Genomic DNA, 25048 nt, shown 5'->3' with positions numbered 1-25048 from the left:
TTTAGGGTCTGTTGAGCAGGGCAGACCCGCCCTTAGCCCCCAAATGGTGACATTGGGCATCATCCGTTGTGCCTTGAGAAAAGACCATGAATTCTTCCGGTCAGGGAAAGTAATCAACTGACGACTTCTGACGCCAACACTTCCGAGCGAAGTGTCCAGCTAGCTTTGGGGAGAAGTGGGCCCATGTGCGACCTGACCATCTGTCTGCTCCATCCTGGCCGCCTCATAGGAGAGGCAGGCCCACCACCTCTTTAGGATTCCCTTTGGAATGAGGCCCAGCCAGAAGACATATTCACATGAAGCTCGAGCTGCGGAGGGTGGGGGCCAAGCGCTGCCACCAAGCAGGGGCTACAAGTGGGCTCGGGCGGAGCAGCCCTGGAAACTAGAGCAGGGACTCCTGCCGTGGTCCTGGTCCTGGGGACCGCCCTCCTGCACCCCAGTTGCTCCGGACCCTGGGGCCCACTGAGCGCTTTGGGCTTCAGCACTCGGGACACACAGGGCTGAGCGTAGCTGAGGCTTTGGAGGGCGGTGGGTGCCCCTGCTCTCATGGGCTGCGCATCATGGGGATGCTCAGCTGCCCCCCCCCACTTTCACCAGGGTCTGGTTGGCTGTCTTGTGAAGTGAGTGAACTTCCCTGTGCTGCACAGCACATGTGCCACCCGCCTCAGTGTCCTCTTCCCTCCAGTCACGCCACGCGGTGGCCCGTCGCAGGACTCGGGGCTTCATTCTGCTGCCACCTTGTTGATGGAGAAAACAGGGATGCAGTCTCCTCACTCTCGCCTCCAGCAGTTGCCTCAGTGGCATCTCCTCCCCTGTTTCCTTTTGTGAGATGTGACAGGTAATGACAGTTACACAAATTTCTTACCCTTGCTCACACTGTATAACGTCTTCCTACACACGAGACGCGCGGTGGCCTCTGGGAGACACGCCGAGAGGTGGGTGTATAGGTATTGACGCTCCCTGGAAAAAACAAACGTGGAGGCTCTTTTTTCCTGTTTATTACAGAACAAAGGTGAAACGCACTGGCCAGAAACAGACGCCAGATCTCCAACATAAGGGTGAAATACGAGGTGGCGATTCAACGTGATACAGTCTGGACACTGAGCAAAGTTTACAGGACAGAAACTGAAGTATACATGACGATAATTGCGGCTGGAAACCGCCAAGGACAAACCCCAAACCAACTGTTAATGTTTACAGACTCCCCCAAATCACAGGGCCTTACATTGAAACAAATACTGAAAGGCTTTGCACATCTCCCACCAGGCGAGGCTGCCACCGGGGACCAAACTGTTCTCCTCTACGTCTGAAAGAGAAAAGACTCTCAATGGTGTGGGTCAGCCCACACGTTTGCCTTTTGCTTTGCCCCAGTCTCCAGAACCCTCAGCCTTGGTGGGACACCAGGGAAAACGGCAGGAAAGAGCTAGTGGTGACCGCAGGGTTTGCAGAAGAGGTCACCACGCACACAGGCGGAAGAAGGTTCAGTGAAAATGTGAAGAGATGGCCAGAGGTTTTCTATTTGGCACGGGTCGGCCTGAACGACACACCTCACAGCCACGTTGTGGTCACAACCATAAGCCACTCCACCACCTGGAGCCACGGACAGTCTGCATATTTGCAATCATGTATAATAAACACAAAACAATACATAATAAACACACCTCTACGAAAGCCGTCGCTTTATTTACAAAGTCACAAAATGAAGTATAAATACTTCTGTCATTAATGTCTAGGAAAACCATTTACAAAATTTTCAAATATGTACAGGTAGCTTGAGAATCACCAGCTTTCCATGTTGTCGCAGGTGGAGACGGACGAGTGTGTGCTGACGCCCTCGCAGGGCCATGAGGGAGCAAGCACGAGGCAGTGGGGGGCAGCTGGGCCTGCCACGGTTCAGGCCATGCCCCACGGTGCTGTCCAGGTGGGGGTTCTACGTGTGCTGGCCTCGGCAGCTGCCCAGCGCTCTGGGGGGCGGCCTTGGGACAGCAGCCTGCTGGCCCAGGATGTCATCAATCAGCCTCAGGCCACACTCCCAGGCTGCATCGGGGCTAGCGCTGGGGCCTTTCAGGAGGGCTTCGATGGCGCCCACCGCGTTGCAGTCAGGTGGTGGAACGGGATCGCTGAGTGGGGGCTGGGTCCAAAAGTCGTAGGGTGGAGGCTCAGAGGGGGGACCTGATCTCGCGAGTGGACCTGGGGACGGGCTGGCAGCGATGGCAGAGGCGGCGGCGGCGGCGGCGGCGGCAGCTGCCGCAGCTGCCACATAGCTTGGTGGCTCGATGCCCTGGATGGGACTCAGGGGGCATAAGTGGGCCACGCCCTGCTGGAGGGACTTGGCAGAGCTCAGCACAGGCACGGGGCCCCGAATTGGGCTCTGGCTGAGGTTCTGGCTGCCCAGCAGGCTGAAACTGGGGTTGGCCAGAGCAGCACCCACCTTCTGGCCAGGCCTGCCTCCTGGTGCCACCTGATTAGGGGGCACAGCTGCCCGCTGTGATGGAAACACTGGGGCGACCAGGGGCGCCCTGACGGGCGCCCTGGCGAAGTTGGAGTGGCTATGGGGACGCTGCTGGATGCTATTATCTGCTCTGCTTGGGGGTGCTTTCCTCAAGACCGCTGTGGTGCCTGCTGCTGACGCCTCCCATGTGGCACTGTTGAACACAATGGGCATTCTTGGCACCCAGGGCTGTCTAAGCTGGTGGGGACTTGGGGGCCGGCTGCCCAGGGGGCTAGAACAGAACCCCGACAGGGGCACTCCCAGGGAGGCAGCCTCAGGAAGCTGGGTGTGCTGGCAGGCAGAGCCCACTCTGCCCACGGGGTTTGGGCCGGAGGGTGAGGGGATGGGGGCGCCAAGGCCGGAATGGAGGGTTCCCAGGGCTGCTGAGGGCGTGCCCATGCCCTCCTGGCTCCGTTGCCTGGTAGGTGGGAGCGCCCCCGGACTCGGGTTGTGGTGAAGGAGCCCAGGTCTGGGTGGCATCGTGTGCTGGCTGGACAGGGGGCTGGCCTTGGTCCGGCTGCACTTGGAGGTGACTTGTTCTTGGACGGCTACAGGGAGAGAGAGGAGGTCAGTTCTGAAGGTGCCTGCCACTTGGGTTGCCCCTGTTAGCGGGAGGGCCAGGCTGGCTCTGACCCCTCCCTTCTGCCCCAGCTCCTGCCGAGCATGCCCTGCCGCCCAGCAATTCTCAGCCCCCCTAGACTGCAGCTCTCGTGGGAAGCCTGGACTCCCCAGACCTGCGCTGACTGCCCTGCCAAGAGCAGTCAGACGGGCCGAGAGTGCCAGCTTCTCCACTCTCCCAGTCGCTCGTAAGCGCCATGAGGCGGGGGTCAGCTTCTCAGAGGCCTGGCGCTGTGTGCCCGCCGACTGGCCCTCCTGGGACTCGACTGCCCTGCAACTGCGTGTTGGGCTGATGGCCACACAGCCTGGCCGGCCAGCACACGGAGCTGGTCCGGGGCACAGGAACAGGGGTCTCACGGGAGAAAAGGAGCTAAAAGGAAGAGGCTCACTCCCCGCTGGAAGGCAAGCAGCCTCCCTGGAGCCGCAGGGGAGACGACCCGGCCTGGCCCAGCGACCGTCCACTGCTGGAGGGGCCGCCACCCGTCTCTCCCACCTGTCGCCGGCTCCGTGGCCCAGGCATCTGGGCCTGTTTGCTAGCGGTCAGCGCCCCCACCCCCTCGACCACGTCGATTATACTCACAGCTGTGGCGGTCGCTAGTGTCGGGGTGCGGCCCCTGCGGTCTGCAGAGGCTCTGCGGACCCCGTCACAGACTGGTGGGGAGAGTTTCTCCACCCCTTTCTCCATGGCGCACACCTAGATGTGGCCCAGGAGCCCTGAGGAGGGGACGGTCGCAGCCGCAGTTGGGGCGGGGGCACGCTCATTTGATTCTGGCAAACAGCCCAGGCAGGGCCTGGGCCCGTCCGCCATAGAGGACAGCTGCTTCGAGGGGCCTTGCGTGGGGCCTGCACGTGCGCTTGCGCGGACAGCCCCGCCCGGGGCAGGGCACGGCAGCGGCCATGCGTGCAGGACCCCCATATTTTCACAAACCCGACGGCTGACTGGGCAGTGCAGCCTCACCCTACCTTCACCCGGCCCCTGGCCTGTACCTTTGGGGACACGGCCCTTCGCTGCTTACCTTGAAACTGACTCATCTGTTGGGCGACACATGGACTCCGCTGCTCAGGGGTCATTGCCGTAGGACCTGATCTCTGCTTCTCTTGCTAAACAGAAGACAAAAAAGATGCGTCAGAGGAGGCTAGCCAGGGGCCTGAGCCTTGGCGGGCTGTGTGGGGACCCAGGACTTGGCTTTGGTGCAGCGGAAAGCATGAGCCGTGAACACACCAACACACAGTTGCTTGCATGCACGCCCAGCCCCCAGCGGAATCCACAGGTACGGACAAAGTCAGACTGCATCACGGTCAAAAACCAACTGCAGCAGCATAGGATGGGCAGGAGAGGCAGAGCTGGGCAGCGAGAGCACAGAGCAAAGGGATTAGGCCGTTTGAATGTCCCTCTGCCCAGATGGGTCAGCAGTGAGATGCGGTCACCAGCAGAGCACATTAACATTAGGCTGCATTACTAGAAGCAGAGCAAGTAGCAGGAGGGAGGTGACAGTCCTGCACGACTCTGCCTTGGCCAGACCATGCTTGAAATCCTGACTAGAGTCGGTCTTCAGGGCCACCCCGACAGACCGGCTGCGTTCAGAGAGTAGGAGCGATGGAGGATGTGAACTTGAAGCCCGCAGTCCGTGAATGACTGAGAACACCGAGTTCGTGACGGGGCCGAACAGATGAGGCGGCAGGTGGTGGTGTGCCCCGCCTGCGCCGGTCTGTCCCAGGGAGAGGAGCGAGGCTTGCTTTGGGCAGTCCTGGCACACACGGCAGGGTGGCGGCACGGCCCCGTGGACCCAAGTCCGGTCCTGCGAGCCACTCCCTGTCGACCTCCCCTCGTGTGCCTGAATGGCCGGGGCCGTGGGGAGGAGCTCTCTGTCTCCACCTCCCAGATGGCGGGCAGGGGAAGGAGCCTGCTGCTGTGCCAGCACTGGGCCTGGTGCCTCCAGGGCTGCAGGGGACAGCAAAAGCGGGACAGAATCAAACGGAGGCCTCTAGGCCCGAGAAAGCAGGGCTTGCCCTAGGGCCCTGAGCCCTTGGGCGCCAGTGGTGACTGACACCAGGTGTGACTCCGGCCCAGTGCTCCCTGCGCCTCTCTCTGCCCCTTCCTCCTGCTGCTAGTCTGCCAGAGACGGGCGCAGCTCCCAGGGAGTGGAGCCCTCTGGGTACGCCCCCGCTCCCCATGCCAAGCGCTGGCCCTACAACCTGGCCTGTGTGTCCTGAGTTCAGAGGGGCTGGCGTGGGGCGGGTCAGAGGCTGGTGCTTGGGCATGTGCCCGGCTCCCAGGGCTGCCTCAGCTCCTGCCAAGGCAGAGAGGACACACACATGGCACTGGGAGAAAAGAGTTTGCCAGCCCGGAGCTTGCTTCTGCCCTCCGCCGGCTTCCTCCACTTCCTCAAAGCCCGCCTCCCTCCGGGCTGCCGAGATGTGGGCAGTGGGGGCTGGCTCTCGGCAGTGGGGCTGCCCTCTTCATGTGGCTCCCTGCCCTGGGCACTGCCCACTTCTCGGCTTCTGGCAGTGACCCTTTTCAACCATGACCCTTCATCCCAGCGTCACCACAGGGTCACATGGCCACCCAAGGCTGGCTCCCACCAGGAAGCGGAGGCGGGGCCCACTGAGGTCCTCAGGGCCAGCAGTTTCACCCAGATGCAGGCCTTTCCCTCCTGCTCCTCCCAGCTTCCTGGTGCAGCCTCTGAGGCTCAGACGCGTGAAACGACTTGTCCGAAGTGACAGGCAGGGAGGGGCCCCGGCCTCTGGGGGACTCTGGGCAAAGTGCTGCCCCTCTGTGGTCGGCGGCCTTAGGGCTGGCTCTTATACCCCGCTGGGTCCCACCCCCACCCATGCTGGCACCCAAGCGGTCTCCACAAATATACCATGAGTGCCACCCACAAATGAGCCTCCTGGGGCTGGGTGGGGGCACATGGTGGCTACAGGGTTGCCTGAAAGAGGCGCAGGGCCCGAGAGAGGGAAGGCGACCCCCGCGAGCAGAAAACCAAAGCAAAGGCCGGAGGCCTGGAGGGTGGAAGGAGCAGAGTCCCGCCAGAGGGGAGGCTGTGCTGCTGCCTCAGCCGGGCCAGAGGGGCGAGGGGCGTGGGCAGCGTCTTCCAAGCAAACATTCGTCACGCAGCGGCCGCAGCGGAAGGCCAGTCTGTCCAGAAGCCCCCGAGGGGCAATGACAGCTGACAGCCAGCCCTGGGGCCAGGCTCTGGCTTCCGAGGTGCTCGGGTCTGTGGGCTGGGGTCTCGGGCAGCAGCGGCGCCCTGCTCGGGCTGTGGGCCTGCTGGCTCTGGCCGCGCTGGCCGGAGCAGGTGTCCAGACCTCCAAGGGGCTGCTTCCTTCGTTCTGAATCTACGTGCTGCCCAGGAGGCAACAGTGACTGAAGTGGCTGCTCGTGGCATGCTCGTGAGCACGGCTGGCACCTGCGGCTTTTCCTCAGCACAGCTACGGACAAGCGCAACACTGACTTGCTCATGTCGGGCTGCGGCTGAGTATCAGGGTGCCTGGCGCTACTGTGCCAGGTGATGCTGGCCGGGCAATGCTGGGAGCACCTGTGTGCGCCTGGGTGCTCTCCCTCGTGGTCACCGTCCCTGCCAACCTGTGGCAGGTTCAGCAGGAGAACTAGGGCCCGGCTGTCGTCCTGTCGCTCCTCTTCCTAGTCCCTTGCAGCCAAGGGGCCACCTTCACAGGATGATGGCCTGAAAGCGGTAGGGCTGCCTTTCTAGAAGCCTCCATTAATGCCCAGGAAGCTGCGAAGTCCTCACCTGTCATAAGGGGCTCACGTTAGGGCTGGTGCCTCATCTGCAGGGGAGAGAGGTGGAAGGCCAGGCCCACAGCCTGCCGCTGCCCCTGGCACAGCTGGGCCTAACCCAGGCCCCCCAGCAGATCAGCCTCGGCCATCTTGGGCAGGTGTTTCCTGAACCTCTCTGCCACCACCTGGATGCCCCCCTCACCATGGCAGGGAAGTGTTCTCCTGACCCACTCAACCACTTAATCAGGAAAAGGGGTTTGAGGTGGGGCAGACACAGTGGTCAGGTTAGGTCAAGAGACGGGGTCTGGGGGCAGACACAGTGGTCAGGTTAGGTCAAGAGACGGGGTCTGGGGGCAGACGCAGTGGTCAGGTTAGCAGGGCTCACATGCAGGCGTCCACAAAGGGTTTCAGCTGGGTTCAAAGAGAAGTCACCCATCCTATGATCCCATAACTAGGAAGGGGTGCCAGTAGCTCCCTGGGGACAGCAGGGCAAGGAGCCGAGCTCATGAGAGGCCGGGAGAGGCACAAGGCAGTAGAGGAGGGTGGAGGGGGAGGATGGAGGGAGAAATGGAGAGTGAGGGGTGGGGAAGGAGGAGGGGGAGGGGGCAAAGGGTAGAAGCAGGGGAGAGGGAAAGAGGGAAGGAGAAAGAGGAGAGTAGGAGGTGGAGGCGGCTGTGGGGGTTGAAGATCAGCGAGCTCTGTGCAGGCCTGTCACCACTCCACCAGGAAGAGTGCCTTCTCGGGAAGCTGCGAAGCCAGACTTGGAAACAACTCACCTACTCGCCTGACTTCCTTTGAAATGACAGGAAGTCAGAATACTGCTGGAGACCATGAAATCAACACCTGAATCTGGGGGCCCCGTACCCCTATGGACCAGGAAGCCTCAGACCTGTGGGCTGTGGCAAGGTGGGTATCAGCTGAGGGGTGTGGAGGCCACAGTTCCCCTCAGGTTTCCTTCGGAATGGCAGGGACTCCCTCAGTGAAGGCCAGTGTTTACTAGACCCTACTGGGGCTTGGAGCTTGTGACTCAGTTTCTCCAGTGTGCCATCAGGCCACTTCCCTCCTCAAACCGGCAGGCCAAGATGGGGGCGGCGAGGGTCTGCCACACACGTGCCCTTTGGTGGTGGTGCCCTTGATTGGCCCCAGGAAGCTTGCCCAACACCTGGAAGCTACAGCTGACCTGGTGCCCAGTCAGTCCCTGTCAGTCAGTGGGCAGCCACTTCCCCCGGGGTCCATGGAGGGCCGGGCTCCGTCCCAGGCAGGGAGAGCCTGACATGTCTCTGCTCTTCGGGAGCAGACCACAACAGGGGAGACCGACACGACCAGGGCGTCAATCAAAGGCCACGCTCCTGCCTCCCTGCCAAGGGATTAGCAAAGCTGTCACCTTAAGCCTGGCGTCATGGCTCTGCCTGAGCACACAGGGCCGCCAGGCCTCAGCTCGGCGGGTGGGGCCTGAGCAAATAACAGGACTCAGGACACAATGGGTGTGGAAGTACTCAGAGGTTGCGGATAGCCGCAGCTTGCTAGGACCTTTCCTTGGGCCCTGGGCTCCAGCCTGAAGCTGTTTTGGGGTGGGAGGGTGGGGGGGTCACAAAATCAGTGCCAGTGGCGTCTGAACTCGCCGGGCGCTGAGGTGCCCTCACGTGCACAGCGCTGCCCTCGCCTTGCCCGCTGCTGGGTTCTGGGCAGCTGCTCCTGGGCCGGCTGGGTGTGCGTGCAGGGAGCGCGCTGCAGGAAGCGCATGTCTTTGCAGCCCGCCTTCTTCCCCATAGTGCCGCGTCCTGTCTGGCCCTCGGGCCTGGCCTTTCTGAGCTGCTGGCTGAGCCAGCAAGGGCAAGGGCTGGCCCTCAGTGCCCCACAGGTCGGCCTGAATTTCCTAGGCAGACCGGGGGTCAAACTTCTACCTCCACCCTCGGAGCCTGGGTGGGAGGTGTTGGGGAGGGAAGAGGCAGAACGACGTGTGGAGCAGGGCTTCACCAGGCCAACCTGCTGGCATCCGAGGACAGGGAAAGGCGGGGCTGACCAGGGCGGGATGCAGCTACATCCTGAGTGGACGCTGTCCCATCTGTTCTATTAATTGTTTCCCTTGCAGCCTTGTGCTGGACGAGATTGCTCGGGGCTCGGCAGCAGAGCATCACGACCTCAGGAGCCGAGGGCGGGGGGCAGAGGGGAGCATCAACAGCTGTCGGAGAGAGGTATGGCTTGTTCTCCTAGGCTGGACAGAGCAGGCAGGAGGAGGAGAACTCGGCCCTACATACCGAAGCAGAATCCCCACAAAAGGCCAGCGTCGCCAGGCCCTGTGCGTATTGAGCACGTCCAGACAACGACGGCTCAGGCGAGGCCGTGTCTCCAGTCTTCTCCGCAGAGGGCAGAGGCTACTGGACGCCACTGCGGGCGCCAGAAGCCAGTGGCCAGGCCCACTCCGGCTGGCGTCCGGCCCTTGCTCCCCTGACCCTGCCGCGACGCTGGGGCCAGCCCAGCCCTTTCTTCTACACTCCAGCGCCAAGCCAAACTCCCTCCCTCTCGGGCCAGCGTGCCAGGATCCCTTCTGCCTGCCCACCCGGGGCTGCCAGTCCTTGAGCGGCTGGTCTAGCTTCCTGCTTCTGGGCCATGTGCGTCCTGGGCGGGGTCCGGAGCACTGGCCCTGGGGCTCGGAGTCCACAGCCTCGCTGGCGGGGGTGACGGGCCTGAGTGCCCACTGGATCTGGCGTGGGGCTTGCAGGCAGGGAAGGAGCTGGGCTGCTGGAAGGCACGGCAGAGAGAGGGGGCAGCGACACCCAGGCCACCCCTGGAGGAGAGGCCGAGGTGCTGGCTGGCTGGGTGGTCTCTGTGCAAGACTGCCCGGGAGAGAGTAGGGAAAGCACTGGAAGGCCGTCCTAGCGGACAGAGCTTTACGGGCTGTCACCTCCTGAGTTCCTCCCAACATCCCTGCGAGGCAGGCGGCAGGCTGAGCAGGGGGACTGCGCCCCGTTGACAGAGGAGGAAAGCGAGGCTGGGGGTGACTTACCTCCAGCGTGGCAGCTAGGCAGCAGTGGAGCGGGCGCCTGCCTCCAGGCCTTCGGATCCCAGCCGCCCCAGGGCGCTGCCTGTGAGGTGCTGTGCGCGGAGGTGACTCGGGCCAGCTCATGAGCAAAGGAGCTGCCGCCGGGCAGGAAGGACTCACTCCCCAGGGCCTGGCAGGATGGGGCCTGTCGCCCGAGGCTGGCCTGCGGGGGCCTGGCTTCCCCCAGCTTGCAGGCTTTGTCTACATGACTCTACAACAACCAACCGATTGAACAATGCATCAGCAGCGTGGCCAGCACCTGCTCTGCCTGGCCTTGTCGCCGGCCGAGCGCCCAGCTGGGATGTTGGGGGTCGTGCTGCTACACGCTGACTGGGCTGGGGCGACAAAACCAAACAGCTTTGCGCTCCTAATTGGTTGGGCCACAGCCGGCCCGAGAATCCGCCCACAGGGAAAGTGCACGCTGCTGTGAACCCTTCCCAGCCCGCCAGTGCTTTGCAGGCCATCCCCGGGGCTGCGGCCCACTTAACCCCCCTCACAGCCTCAAGTACACGGCCCTCAGCCTTGACCAACGCTGTCTTGCTGGAAACGGGTAAAGCAAGGTCCGAGAGCTGGTCCGTTGGCCATGACCGTGACCCTGGTCTGCAGCCGAGCACGTGGCGCTCGGCAGCTGTGCAGGCGTATGTGTGCTGCAGAGCAAGTGGGGGTAACTCGGGCTCGTGGCCCTCACCTGCCCAGGCCCAAGGTGCGGGGCGCTCCTGCCCTGTCCATGTGTTAGAGGACAGTGATTTCACCCAAGTTGAACGTGTCACCGGCTCTTTGAGCCCAAGTCAACTAAGAAACCTCACGCCTGCTTCTCTGGGTCAGGGCGAGCCCCAGAGCCCAAATGAGCAGCTGGCGGAGCACGCCCGGGGCCTGCTGCGCCCCGCCCCGGCTCTCTCTGCCGGCAACAGTCCCTGCCCTCTCGCACTTCCCTCCGAATGCAGAGCGGGAGCGCCCGGCGCCTGGCAAGTGCCCCCGTAAAAAGGGCATCACTGCTCCCCCAAGTCTAAGCTAAACAGCTGGACTCGACCCAACACACTGTCGTCCACACTCACTCACACCCCTGGGGGTGGGGGGCAGGCTTTCCTACAAAAGGTGCGTGTGGCTGGGAATGGAGCTAAAGTGGCCACCGCTGAATTCATCGAGTCCCGGCGGACCCAAGCGCTTGCAGTTGGTCTCTCTCCATCTTTTCAGCTGCACACAAGGCAGCGACCCTTTTCTCCTTACTGTACACAGGAGGACACTGAGGCCCATGGTGGACGAACTTGCCCAAAGTCACACAGCTAGTTAGTAGCAGAGTGGGATGCAAACGGGCTCGCTGGGTCCCCAAGCCGTGCCAAGGAGTGTGTGTGAGTGCGTGTGTCCAGTCGTTAACTTGCCATATGGAAAATGAACAAATGTAAACACGATTCAAAGGGACAGTAAAGAAAAGTGCAGGCGAGGATTTTAAAGGGTGGGCCACGTAAACATTTAAGAACAAGTTATAAACACTTAAAGAGAGGACTGGGGAAGCCATCCTAACTCTGGAGAGTTCGAGAGATGACCGCCTCGGCCCCCAAACCAACCAAAACCCTGAAGACCATGAAACCCTCAGCAAGTAGAGTCAGTGTTCCGTCACTGACAGGAGGGCAGGGAGCGGCCAGCCCCGAGCACAGGGCAGGCACGCACCTGCAGCTTGGTTTCATCAAGCTCCAATTTGTCTTGCCTCGAAGGTCATCTGGCAGCCGAGCAGAAAGGACGCTATCTGCAACTAACAATTTTTTATCAGCACACCCAGATCCTTGCACAGCCAAACGCCTCAGCAACGCTGGAGTCTTTATGGTCCCAGAGCCAAGACTCGCCGGGGCCCTGACTCCTTGCCCACCCACAAGGACACTGTCTACGACAACGAGTGGGTCTGTTTGCAGGTGCAGCGACCTGAGCATTGTAAGCGTTTGCTCGGGCGTCCTGGTAGTCCCAACGGGTCCCGACACTAGCCATGGGCGAAAGACAGGATTCGCCAGGGGTCTCAGCCTGTGCAGTGTCTCAGCTGGAAAAGACCAGGGTGGGAGAGGACCGGGAGGGTGGTGGTCCCATTTCATGAAACCCTACCCACACAGCGCCGGCTTCCAGCACCCCCAGGGCCGCTCGCTGGCCTGCAGTCCCTTGGGTCCCTCGCGACCCTCCAGTCACACCCTCCTCAGGGCAGTGCAGGCGGGCTGCCATGTGTGCAAACGTGCTTGTGTTTGTCCGGCGGCGCAACCTGCGACACCCTCACTCCAAGTTCCGCTCTAGGAGGCCACATGCCCTTCGAGAGCCAGCACCTCCACCCTGCCCCGCCTCTCCTTCCGTCTGACCGAACACCTCTGGCGGGCTGAACACTCGTGCTGGGCCAAACACCAATCATCTCTAAATGCCTCTGGTGCCCAGACAGTGCCTGGCATGAGCTAGGGGCTCAGCAATTATTTGAAAAATCTGATTCACTAGATGAGGTTATGAGCTTGGCATGAGATCCCAGGCGCTCAGGAGATGATAATCTGGGGAGCACTGTGTGGGCCTCTTTGGGGATGAAAATTAATGGTAAGAGGAGACTGGACCCTCATTTAATCACAGCTTCTCATTCCTTGTTGATACTGTCACGTCAATAAGACCTGGGAGCCCAGCAGAGCAGGGCCAGAAGCGCACTGAGAAAATGACCCCTGCTCACATGTGTTGAGCGCTCACTGGGTGCAGGCCACTGGGCTCTGCACGCCCTTGCGGAGGGCGTTACAAGACAAGGGCCTGCGAGAGGGTTACCGGGCACAGCAGCCAGGGGGCACGGACCTGAGTCTAAAGCCCAAGCAACATGGACTTCGGAAGCCCAGAGAGTCTGCACCCTGCACACAGGCAGAGGAGCGCCAGTGGCTTCCTGCAGCCACGTGAGAGTCTTCACTATTCTGGGTCAGCACCGCAGTGCAAATGGGCTCTGGTGGAAGGACTTCGGATTATGACTAAGCCCTCAGATAGCCAGCTGCTTCGCAAGAAGCAAATGACCGCTCAGCCTCATAAATTATCAACCAGATAAGACGCTGCTCCAATCTTCTCTGCCATGGAGGCTTAGGAAGAGGAATGTGCGTGTTGAGAAGGCTAACGCTGTTCAATTCCACTGGCTTCCAGACTTAGCCATCCCAGAGCTCAGGCAATAAAAACTAAACTCCTTCTTTACTTTTTCTGGACTTTGCTACTCATCCACCAGAGCTCAGCAGAGAGACACCAGGAGAGGGAACTGGGGAGTTGGTGCAGGGCCCAGACACGCTCAGATCTCAAGGTCCTGAGCTGGGCTGACTTCAGACGTCAACCCTAGTGGTTCACGGCTCTAGGGACACGGGAGTCATGCACATGGGCCAAAGAAGTGCAAAACAGAGCAGTGCAGGGACCTGGACCTTGGGGCAAATTCACGAGCGTCCCTACACGTCGAGGAGGAGACTGCTCTGTAAAGCTGACGGGACGCAATGGCGAAGTATAACGTGAGCTGGTGTCCTTGGCCTCTCATGGCCACTACCCTGCTTTGCCAGCTGCAAATGGGATTTCACAATACCAGAACTATGCAGGCATTAATAGTGCCCCAAGAAAGCTACACAGCCGATGCCCAAGGTTTCGTAAGGAACAGAAGCTCAGAAGCACCACAGCAGCGCTGTACAGCGGGACTTTCTGAGCGATGCTGAATGATCCTCCCGCAAGAAGTGATCTCGGCACCTGCGCCAGCCGTGTGGTGTCACCGAGCGCCTGCACCGCGACCAGTGCGGATGGAGCCCTGAGTTCGTCACCTGCTTTCCTTTCAGTTAATTTACAGCGAAATAGCCCTGCACGGCTGCTGGGTACAGCGCCGCAGAGAACAGCTCTCGGGCGAGGTGACCAAGGCGGGTCTTGGCAGGGATCGCGGAGCTGCCTCTTCGGAGCCACATGCTTGTGTGGACGATTCTGAACCTTCCTGCGCCTTAACTCGCTCATCTGTGAAAGGGACGTGCGAGCTGTTCACTTTTCACGGGTCGGTGGGGCTGTGAAACTAGCTGAACGGACGCACGAGCTGTGCCTCATCTTGCAGACCGAGCAGGAGGCGGGTTTAGTGGTGGTCCTGAGCCACAATGTCCCTGCCACATCTGGTCACTGATGTACAGGTGTGTGTGGCCTCGCTGGGCCCCAGACATGCTGCTTAGTCACGGTTTAGCCAGCACAGCTCAGCAGGCCCATCAAGCCTCCCGCGTTTGGGCAAAGCGGACTGATGATAAGGGTAAGCCAGTGTGAGGGTGAGAAAGTGCAGACGAGCAGAGTAACTGGCTCAAAGCTGCATGGCAAGCAAGCAGCAAAGCTGCAAGCGAAGACTCCGAAGTCCAGGCTCCCAATGGCAAACACTGAAAATGCCTCTGCACGTCAAGCAATGTCGACGCGTGACCCCATGGCGTCCTCTTGTCCCAGCGCCCCCAGTGTCTCCTGCTGCGATCGCAAGCACTGCAACAGCCCGGGGGCCCCGGGGGCCATCCACGAGCCTCACGTTCAGGCCACCGCGGAAGGGAGCGGCAGGATTTCCTCTGGAGACTTCCGGACCTAGAGGCAGATTTGATGCATGCATCTCAACTCACTTCCTCTCAAAGCACCACTGAAGGGACAGTGAGGGTTTTGTTTCGTTTTGAAAGCCACCCTCCTCCTCCATGAAGAGAAAGCGCCAGGAGATAACAGGGTCCTGATGGCGAAGCCAGACTGGGGTTACCTGACACCTAAGCCCAGGGAGCCCAGGCAGACAGCAGAGGGAAAGCAGGAGGTAGTTTGGGCTGGAGGGTCAACGACACCCTTGGGGACATGCACGCGGCCTAGGTGATCCCTGGAACCATGCCGTGAAATGGAGGGTGGCTAATGTCACAGGGTGAGCCCCTGAGCACCCCCGGAGTCCACATCACTGGACTCCTGCTCTTGCCTGACAGCTCAAGCATTTCCGGCAGGTCCTGCTGCCCAGCTGGGCCTCGGCCACCCACTCCCCCGACGCCAGAGATGTGCGGCGCTGACCCGCACCTGCAGGCAGGAGGAGCAGGAGGTGGGCAGGTGGCCCGCCCTTTACCCGTGGCCCTGCCCGGTATCCGGGCGGTGGGGAGGTTGGCAAGACCATCTTCATATTTCAGTTCTGAACTTACTGAATCCAAGCAAGACATTAACTTCCTGGGAGCTTGTTGAAAATGGCACACACAGTGGGTGCTCACAGACATTTAGAGTTTCACTCGGGAGAGTGGCAGCGGGGGGAGGGGTTCCACTTAAAAAGCGACCTGTTGCGGGTCAGTGTCAGCAGAAGAAAGCACTAGGAAAACTCCAGTCCCAGATGTCAGACCAGAAGGGCCTGTGGGGACCACCTACAACCAAGTTTTCCAAGTGGAGGGGTCCTTGGAGCAGCTGCGTTCCCCACCCCTGCAACTGTTGCAGCACAACCTGCTCCTTTGGAGAAACGTGGTTTCCCCCAGGGCCTAGAGGGGCGGCCCAGCTCGGTGTGGTAGGTATGGAACTGGCAATGGAGCCCTGGGGGCTTCTGGGAAAGAAGCCGGTCAGGGTTCTTCTCAGAGCTGCTAGAAGCCACTGTCTGTCCTGCTGCCGGATGTGGGCAGGAGGAGTGTGGCTGGCACTACCAAATGCCCACAAGGGGGGGCCAGTGTGAGTGAAGCCCAAGAGGCGCTGGAAGGCTCCTCGTAGCCTGGAGGAGACAGCACTTCGGGTGAGGCTGCGGGGCTGTTGAGTCGAGCCACTCTGGAGTCTTGTCAAGCTCGGGGCTTGCGCTGACAGCTCTCAGGAGGTCCCTGCGCGGGTTGGCCAGGTCAGCTGGGTTTCTGCTCCCCGACCGCACGCGTGCTCATGGGGGAGTCAGCCTCGTGACACCTGGGGGTCCTGGTCAGTCTTGACTCGTGTCCCTCTGCCCAGAGGCCAGTTCATTCAAAGGAATCCAAGCTACCCGAGTTCCCCGGACAACGTGCTCCCCACAACGGCACCCTCTGCAGCAAAGCTCAGTCTGGGGCTCCTCATCCGACCTCAGGCGTAGTGCTCAGACTCTTAAATACTCTTGCATTAGTCTCATGCACATTTAGAAGCCAGTGTCTAGCTTAACAACGCTAAGAATTTCTGGATCGTGGTCAAGTGTGATGCAAATTCTGCTATGTACTTTGTGGGTTTCTGTGAGGAAAATAATGGACGATCCAAACTGGAATTCATCTATAGAAAATAGGTGGTGCTAGCTCCTAAAAGCAATTATTGGCATCAAACTGCTGCATTTTTAAACCCCTACAAAGTTCCAAGAACATACCAGAAAGTCAACATTTGATTTCAGAGGAAATAACTGCAAACAAAAAATGAAGAGCCTGTACAAGGCACTGCTGGGTAGGATGCCGATGGCTCCAGAAACAAAAGATGAAGCTTTGAACTGACACTGGACAAGAGCTTGGGGGTTGGAAATCGACGGGAAGGAAGCCAGTGTAGAGAGACGAGCCGCCTTCAGGAACTGCTGCTCTGCTAGGTTGTGGGGTGACAAGTTGGAGTCTGCCTGGGGCCTGAGCTCAGCCAGGGCCTGGGGGGCCTCCTGCTCTCCCCGGCCCAGGGCCCAGCGCAGCTGGGGTGTTTGGTGTGTCTGACAGAGCCTGCCTTCCTGCGGGCCTCAGGGAGACGCTGCCAGGAGAGGGCAGGGGCCCCGTGGGAATGTTGCAGCTCTTCAACCTTCTGAAGGGCTCAGAGCCTTGAGGGGCATATTGGACTGGATTTCTGACCAACCTCGAGACGGTGTCGTTTGTTCAAAAAACGGAGCAGGCAGATGGATTCCGAACCCTAAACGCACAGGTCACAGGCAGACCTCCCGCCAGCCTTCGGGCCGTCGTGGAGCTGGGAGTTGCTGAGGCGCCGCCATGGCACCATTCGCAAAGCTGAGTGACATCGTCTACTCTGGCATGAGCGCCCCTTGCCAACCTGCCTTGGGCGGTGCGGGGCGACCAGAGCCAGGCGGGACAGAGCCCCAGGATTCCCAAGCCCTGTGACTCAGAGCAGAGGGCCGTGAGGGAGCATCCCATTCCTTAGGCTGAGGGGCGCTGCTGGGGGGCCCTGTCCAGCCTTGGCTACTTTTCTGTCTGGAGACCTCTAACGTGGTCAAGGTCGTGGCCAGATGCTGCCCAAATTTCAACCCCATCCTGCTCTTTGACCTGTATCGCTCTCTTACATTACAGCAGATCACAGAGCACAAAGTGGAGTCAGTTGGGGGACCGTCCTGCGGGGCAGGGGTGGGTGGGGGAGGGTGATCCTTCTGACGTGACTTTTCTGCTAAAGAAGGCCCTTCCGAAGGAAAACTTAAATCCTCAAGAAACTGATGACATAGCTGTCAACGTGACCAAAGCAAACACATGAAAACAAGCTCTGTGAAAGATAGTTTCTGCAAAGGAAGTGCTCGTAAAAGTCTGTGCTCGTGAAAGGGTACAATAAACCTCTATTTAAAAACAATGTTGAAGTCAACGTGGGAACTCACTCAGAGTCAACCATTTTACCCGTTCTAATTGCACAGCTCGTGGCATTAAGCACCCTGCACTCGCAAACTTGCTCAGCACCCCAGACTGAAACTCCACCCCGCTAGACACCGGCTCCCCACGTGCTCCCAGCCCAGGCACGCGCCATCCCGTTTCTGCCCCTGAAGAGGCCCGCCAGGCCCTCCAAGCGGAACCTACAGTGCTTATCTGTCTTGCCTGGCTTCTGTCACTCAACACTGGGTCTCGGCCCATCCCTGCTGCAGGCAGGCCAGGACCCTCTTCCTGCTTCAGGCTGGACATTCTCCAGAACATGGACATACTGTGTTGTGCTCATGCACTCACCCTGGTGGGCGCTGGGAGTGTGTGGGCGCTGGGAGTGTGTGACCGCGCAGCTCTGTGGGGTCAGCAGCTCTGTCCAAGGCTGCTTCAGCTCCTGCGGGCCTGCGCCCACGAATGGTGTGGTGAGAGCATTTGGTACGTCTGTGCTTCATTTTTTGCGTCCCCCCACCCCCGTGTTTGGCCACACAATCTTATGTCCTTACCAACAGGGCACTGGGTCTCTGGTTTCTCCACATCTTTGTCAACACTTGTGACTTTCTGCTATCGAAAGAATCAATCTTCCTAGTGGGTGTCAAACTTTTGGTTTCTGAGGACATGAAATTAGAGGCTGAGGAGGGTTCCCTGTTAGAGGGAAAGAGCCATGGGAGTGCTCTCGCTTATTCCCACTTGGGGGGCTGGGCTCCCATTCCTCGCAAAGCTTTTGTCACGTGGCCAGAATGCTATTTGTACAGCACTGCAACTACGGGGCCGGCCTCACGGACTGGCCTTCGCAGTCACTGGCCTTGGCAAAGCCTCCCCGTGTTCCCCCACACAGGAGTCTGCAAAAGAATCCTGGGTGCCCGTGATTACTCCCGCCTCCTTGTCGCACAGTCGGAAGGCGGTGAACTTGGTGGCAGCCGCAGAGAAACAGCGGGTAGAACCTGCATGTGCAGCTGTAATGCAAAGCTCCCAAGGCAAAGCGACTTCGCAAGTGCCTAGAAACGTGCTGCGTGGCCGCAGGGGCCGAACGCTCCAGCTTAGCCTCCAACAAGTCCGGCTGTACAAGTCTCAGACCAGAACCGCTGCCCCCCGGGCTTCAGTCTCGGCCGGTGCTGACTCCAGCGAGGAGCTACTCAGAAGCTGGCGACCCGCTGGAGTCGGGGCTGGCCCGAGGGAGGCCTGGGCGAGGCGGGTGCCAGCGGGACCTGCGCTGCTTGTGCTCTCGGCGGGAACTAGCACGAGTCCTCACCTCACGGCACAGCCCAGCGGACAGAGTGGCACTGTCCCCGTGGATGAAAGTGAACGAAATCAAAGCAAACCCCAAACTTCTTCGACCCCCCGGGGCCAAGTGGAAACCCTTTGGGCTGCACGGGGCCGGGGAGGGTGCGCAGGACTCACCCTGTGCCGCCCCTCCCAGCTCACCAGGGGCCAGCCAGTCCCCAAGGCTGCCCGTCCTGTTTGCCTGGGGGGCGGTCACACCTCGGACCCACAGAGCCGCTCAGGTGATGGAGCCGGCTATGGGCATCAGGGTCGAGTGCAAACATGGCGACATCCCTGGCTTCTAACTGTGCTCTCAGCTCATGCTGACCACGGAGCGCGTGACCTCTGCATCGTTCAAATAAGCAGTTTAAACGCTAGGTTCCTCCCCTGGAGGCATCTGTTTGGGGGCTTTAGGGTGCTGAGCTCACTGGCTGACGGCTCCTCACTCCAGGGGCAGCGCCTGGCCTCACTTGTCTTCAACTGCTGATGAAGGGAGAGGCTGTGCTTTCGCAGCTTAGCACTCACCAAGCTGCTCATTTCCAATTTCCGCTTTTTGAAAACGGACCAGAGCTGAGGCAGAGAATCATCGATGGTTCCCAGAAGCCAAAAAGGAAACTGAGAAAAAGAATCTGATTCTTGGTAACATTAGCATCAAGCCTGAGTCTGCATTGCCCAAATTCCACACGCTGTGGAGTTTCATTTCCTGGCAATTCCGAGAGGCTACAATGAAACTTGGTCAACCGGGGAGAGCGCGCAGCCTGCGTTTTCAAAATGTGCTGCTGGGCTGTGTCTCATCACTGGACTCTCCAAGAAGCTTGCAAACGCCCTAAACCAGCAGCCCTGTGCGGCACAGCTAGAAAGGACTGGAACTGACTGCCCGATGCGGATGCTGGCTCGGGAAAACACTCCCCAGTCTGGCCCAAGACCTGTGCACAGGGCTGGCCTGGCCCCACTCCCTCCTCCCGGCCGCTCTTCCCCACAGCCCCCAGGATCCACTCTTGCTTTCAGCACGATTAACCTTTGACATGAACTCTGATGCCTCTGGCCAGAATCAGTAAAACACGAAAGGAAAACAGCTTCTCCTCGTACCCAGAGAGCAGGCTGTGCAGCTCGCCCCCAAACAAGACAAGAGTTAAGAGAAGCCAGAGAAAGGACCTGCAGTCCGAGACCACAGGCCCATGCCTTGACAGGGCTTGACGCCGCTTCTCCCACGGGGGAGGGGGTGTCAAGTACTCGGCAAGATAACCAGTATTGAGGCTGGGGCTTGCTAGCCTGGCTCTTTCTGGGGCCCAGCAGCGCCACAGGACCCCGACAGAGGGGCTCTCCTGGGGCCCGGGGCTGCTTTGGGGGGCAGGTCACGGAGGTGGGTAAAGGCTTGCACGTGCGTGCTGGTGGAGACGGCAGAAATGAGCTTGTACTCTGCTGAGCAGGGCAGGGATGGGTGGCAGAGAGGAGGGCGGGGGTATGCAGGGGGGCAAGGAGCAGTGGAGCAGGAGTGCGCCCTGCGGCTGCAGCGTCCGTCTTGAGAGGGCTCCCAAGCCCATGCAGATGAGAAAGGCCCGCGCGCCCTGCACGCCAACCCGGAGCAGAGCCAACATTGGTCGTTCACCGGCCTCGCATCTGCGCTCTCGTGGGCTTTCCGTGTGCCCCTTCCGCACTCAGCAGGCAGAGCTGTGCTCTCCTCCTGCCCAGTCTCCTCCCTGCCCACCTGCGGGGGGGCCTTGACCAGCAAGGCGAGGGGGTAGAGCCCCAGGGACAGCGCCTGGTTTCGGTCCCCGACACCCACCTAACCTTGACGCAGCATCCACGCAGGCCCCAGAAGGCACTCGGCCCTTCCGCGGTCTATGCAGCGAGAGTGATGGGTGTCTGGGTTCTAGCGACTATGGTTTCTGACTTGCCAGCACATTCTCTCTGTTCACTCGGATGACACCAGCCATCATGTCGAAATGCTCCATGAGGAGAACGCATGGCAAGGGACTGAGGGAGGCCCAGCCGACGGCCTGTGAGAGCAGGGCCTCCGTCCAGCCGGCTGCAAGGAGCTGCTTCCTGCCAACAACCATGGGGGTGACCAGGGATGCAGCCTTGCAGCTGAGGCCTGAGGTCCGAGACTCAGGGCCGGAAGACCCCACTAAACCACATCAGGAAACCACCGGCACACGTGTGTGGCTGTGGGCAGAGGAGGGTGGGGCGGGGGCGGGAAGACTGCAGGTGAGGAAGGAGAAGAAGCCTTAGGAATTCTGAGAGCACCGGCTTCAGGCGCCTGCTCTGTCCCTTGCTAACTGTGTGACTCTGGGCAAGTGTCGCTTGGTGTCGATAAGTGCTTACAAACAGCGAATTTAAGTGCGAGGGGGTAGAAGAAAAATAGGCCCTCAGCCAGGTCATCTTTCCCTCAGTGTTGGCCAGGATGAACTTTTCTTAGCAACACGATAATGAGCGGACACTGATAAGGAAGTGACACCGAATGAAATGCTATGTCAGGCCCTCCCTGCTGTCCTTCCTTTTCACCTAGGCCCTGCCTCAGTACCCAGCGTGGTGATGACTGGCACACCAAGCCTGCTCAGTGAGACTTGGTGCTGGCTCATCTGGAAGACCCAGGGCACGTCCTTAGCCACCAGGGGCAAAGCTGAAATGCTCCCGAGAAATGTCCTTCCACGCTAAAGCCCTGGTGTCACTTGTGCTGCGGGAGGGCATGTGCCAGGCAGCCCGGGGCCCTGGCACGCTGCAAGGCCTTGTGCCCCTGTTCCCAGCCAGGCTGCCCCTGCGGCTGCAGCACGCCTCCAGGGGCGCGAGTGACCTGAGCAGAAGAGGAGGCTGTCACTTTGGGTTGTGACTGCCACACTCTGACCACGTCAAATTAGCTGCTTTCAATCGACTATTCCAGAGTCGCACCCAGTCTCCAAAGAGTCAGGTACCACTAGCACCGTCCTTGTTTCCAAAATAGCGGCGCGCGGATCTCTTACCTGTCTGGGCAGAGAGGGCGCGGACTCTGAGGCCAGGGCACGCTGGCCACGTGGCGGCGGCTGCATCATCTGCTGCAGGAGGTACGGGGCGTGGTCAGGCTGCGGCTGCAGCTTCAGGGTGGCTGTGGCAGGGGGCGAGGCGGTGGGCACCGAGGCTGAGGCCGGTGCGGGCTGCTGCAGGTAATGGAGCAGCGATTGCTGGCGAGAGGCGGTCGGCAGCGCTGGCATTTTCTGGGGGCCTGGCTCAGACGCAAAGTGTGACAAGGGCTTGGTGCTGCCGAAAGAGAAGGGCTCGGGGGCCCCGGGGCTGGGGCTGGCCAGCCCCTGCTGCATGATCATGCTCAGCGTTTTGGAGGAGCCGGCGCTCATGGGCTTGAAGATGGCGTTTGTGGACTGCGGCGGCGGCGGCTGCGGGCCCAGCTGGGTGCCAGCGGGCGCGAGCGAGCGGATGAGCGGGCACTGCGGCGTGAAGGACTGCTGCGGCAAGCTGGGGCTGGCCAGCTTCTCAGGGCGGTAGGGCGGGGATGGCCCCTGGGTGCTGGCGGGCAGAGTGGACAGCAGGTGGCCCGGTGGGCTTTTGACGGTGGAGGACACCAGGTTGGCCAGGATGGAGTTCTGGGAGCTGAAGGGCGGCGGCGGCTGGAGTGCCGGGCTGGGCAGCTTCTCGGGGGCATAGGGCAGGGCAGGCCCCAGGGTGGCACTGCCCCCAGGCGCCATGCTGGAGAGTAAGGCATTGGGCGAGCCCTGGACAGCAGCCCCCGGTAGATTGCTGGACGACAGGCAGGACACCATGAGGCTCTGGGGGCTGAAGGGTGGCGGCGGTGGGTGTGGTGAGGGCACTGGGCGGTAAGGGGGCGAGAGGCCGGGCGGAGGCAGACCGGACCAGCCAGCGGCGGGCCCTGGCAGCTTGGTGGCTGAGCCCTGCTTGCTGGCCGCCAGCACCTTCAGCTGGTGCGCGTGGTGCCACTGAGGCATGGGGAGAGGGGGCACGGCCACAGGAAGCATGGGCGGCGCCGGGTTCTCGGGCTGTGCTGCTGCATTGCCGGGGGGTGCCATCTGCTTACCGGCAGAGGACACGGCGTAGCTGAGCCCCGCGTTGGAGGGCGGGATGGGCAGCGACATGCCAGTCGCCTGGCTGCAGCTCGACGCGAACTCCTTGCGGGAACTGAGGCTCTCCAAGTGCGGCATCTGGACGGAAGTCTTGGCTGTTGCGCCCAGCGTGGCCTGGGGGTGATCTAAGACCAGGGGTTCTTCTGGCTTGGTCCCCAGTATCTTCTCCAGATCTAGGTCACTCGGAGAAGGTTCCTGGATTTTGGTCAGCTCGTCCAGCAGCTCCTGAAGCTCCTGGTCTACAGCAGGCAGGCTGCTGCTGCTGCTCTTGTCGTAATACGGGACGGGGGGCGCTTTCAGACCCATCTCTGCAGGCGGTGCGTCCGCAAACGGCAAGCCCGTCACGCTGCCGTTCATGGGGTTGCTGTCCAGGAGTAACGCGTGGCCAGCTACTCCCATGGCCGCAGGGCTAGGGCTCATCGCTAGCTGAGCCACCTGCAGCTCTGCACAGGCTGTGGTGACCCGGGCTCCTTGGCCCATCGCCAGGGTGACATCTTCAAGGCAAGGCCTCTTGATTTTATTGGGGTAGCCCCCGTCGGCCATGCCTGCAAACTGGAAGCTGTCTCCTTCCTGTCTCCTCTTAACAGTACCCTGCGGCTGGACAGAGGGAGAGAGAGAGAGACTTTGTATAAAGGGATGGCACACTAATGAACACTAATGAATAAGAAACATGCAAGAGAAAACAGATGACAGTTTAAAGACTTAAAGGTGCCCAAACTACACCCTACAGCCCATTTTTTGGACCACCCGCATGCTTGTTTCTGTGTTGTTGTGTTGCATTTAAGCTGGCTTCTGATAATCCAATAAAGACGACAGGCCTCCACAGGGGTCTCCAGGAGACATCTCCGGGGGCTGGGGGCGTCCCCGGGGGCTGTGGGCATCTCAGAGCAATTCAGAAATGCCTAAGTGGTCTCTGGCCGACCTGCGTCTCCGGATCGCCCAGGGTTTACAGAAGGAAAAGTGCGGCATAGACGCGACCTTTGCACAGGCCTCCCATCGGCTGCGCACGGTGGCTGCGCTCCTGGGGCCGCTGCCTAAAATACACTGCAAGCCGGCTCCACTTATTTTTACACACATGGAGCTATGCACACACAGAAATAAGTGGAAGAAAGGACGCAACCACTTGGAGTCGACTCTGGCTTATTTTTACTAAGAATGACTTGTAATCCAAAAACAAACCATATAAAGCTATCGAAATAAGAAACTCCTCTCTGCAGATGCATCCTCAGGTTGTGAGATAGGAAACAACAGGAAAAGGCCCCACTTTGGCATCTGCACCTTGGTGGGGGGGGCTGCCCACCAGCTAGAAACGCGTCAGCTTTGAAACAAAGCAAAGTTGGGGGGAAGGCTGTATTTTCCTCCTCTTGCACGGCTTCACGGAGTCATCCGTGGCCGCCGAGTCAATGAGCACGGCCCGCAAGTACAGGGGGCAGGGAAGGAACGCATTGTGTGGTAGTGATCACAACAAGGACAGGAAGAGGGGCGTGGACACCACCTCTGTGCCAACAGCCACACAGAGACGCTTCTCTGAGAGCACTTTTGCACGTAAGAAGCCCGTTTGGGCTTGGGAGTCTTACTAGGACATCTGTGCCGGCGCTCAGGCTTGGCTGGGGGGACCACCTGTGAGCATGGTGGCGCTCGGGTCAGCTCGGGCCTCGCTGCGCCCCAGAGGCTCTTAGAAACACCCAAAGGGCCAGGCGCCAATGCTTGGTCAGGCTCCTCCTGCAGGGCGGGCCCCAGCGCCCCTGCCGGCTGATGTGGACAGCTGTGGGGGAGCCATGTGGCTGGGGGTCTGGGTCCCCGGCAGGCACATCTAGGTCCTGGCCTTGCCACTTGGGCCCTACGAGCCCGTTTCTTCTTCTGTCCGAGGAGCAGTTTCGGTTCTTGTGTCACGGGGCCGCTCTAGGAAGGGAAACACAGCTGACCCGGTCACTCTATGCGCTGCAGGGCCGCACCCACTAAGGACTGGGATCCTGAGGGCCGGGGGGCACAGCGCAGGGGCAACGAGGGCCAGGCAGGTGGCGGCCCTCTACGAGCACCCAGCCACCTGCCTGCCCCCTGTCCTCCGTGGGAGGACTTGGCGTGGCCCCCACGGGAGAGGCTCTGCCACGCGCACAGGGGACTTGCCTGCCTCCCCTGGGAGGGCACCCCCCGGAGAAGGGCAGTTGTGGGCCAGGGGGAGTGACAGGGGTGGCAGAGTAGGTGCTACATGGGGCTGCCTGGCTGTGCGCCCCTGCGCTCCAGCGGCTCAGGCAGCAGCAGCTCAAGGAGTCGATGCATGAGCACAAACAA

The 25048-nt window shown here is 60.5% G+C and overlaps 1 protein-coding gene across 2 annotated transcripts in view; it reads right to left on the bottom strand.

Annotated features, from left to right (window-relative positions):
• Positions 1-990: 990 nt before the first annotated feature.
• Positions 991-25048, bottom strand: part of MAMLD1 (mastermind-like domain containing 1) — a 34526-nt gene continuing 10468 nt past the window's right edge. The window contains exons 2-5 of one of the 2 annotated variants that reach the window (XM_012727242.1): positions 21647-23353; positions 9856-10102; positions 4126-4210; positions 2865-3039 (exon numbers count right to left, since the gene is read on the bottom strand). In XM_012727242.1, the coding sequence (XP_012582696.1) occupies positions 4170-4210; positions 9856-10102; positions 21647-23353 (1995 nt within the window). In that variant the 3' untranslated portion in view covers positions 2865-3039; positions 4126-4169. Of the gene's footprint in view, positions 3040-4125; positions 4211-9855; positions 10103-21646; positions 23354-25048 lie in introns of both variants that reach the window. The other variant, XM_012727243.1, reaches the window with a different exon arrangement.

This window comes from Condylura cristata, unplaced genomic scaffold, assembly GCF_000260355.1.
Source record: "Condylura cristata isolate star-nosed mole 26May11 unplaced genomic scaffold, ConCri1.0 scaffold00019, whole genome shotgun sequence".
Classification (NCBI taxonomy): Eukaryota; Metazoa; Chordata; class Mammalia; order Eulipotyphla; family Talpidae; genus Condylura; species Condylura cristata.
Note: the sequence above shows the minus strand (reverse complement) of the source record. Positions and strands in the feature narration are given on the sequence as shown.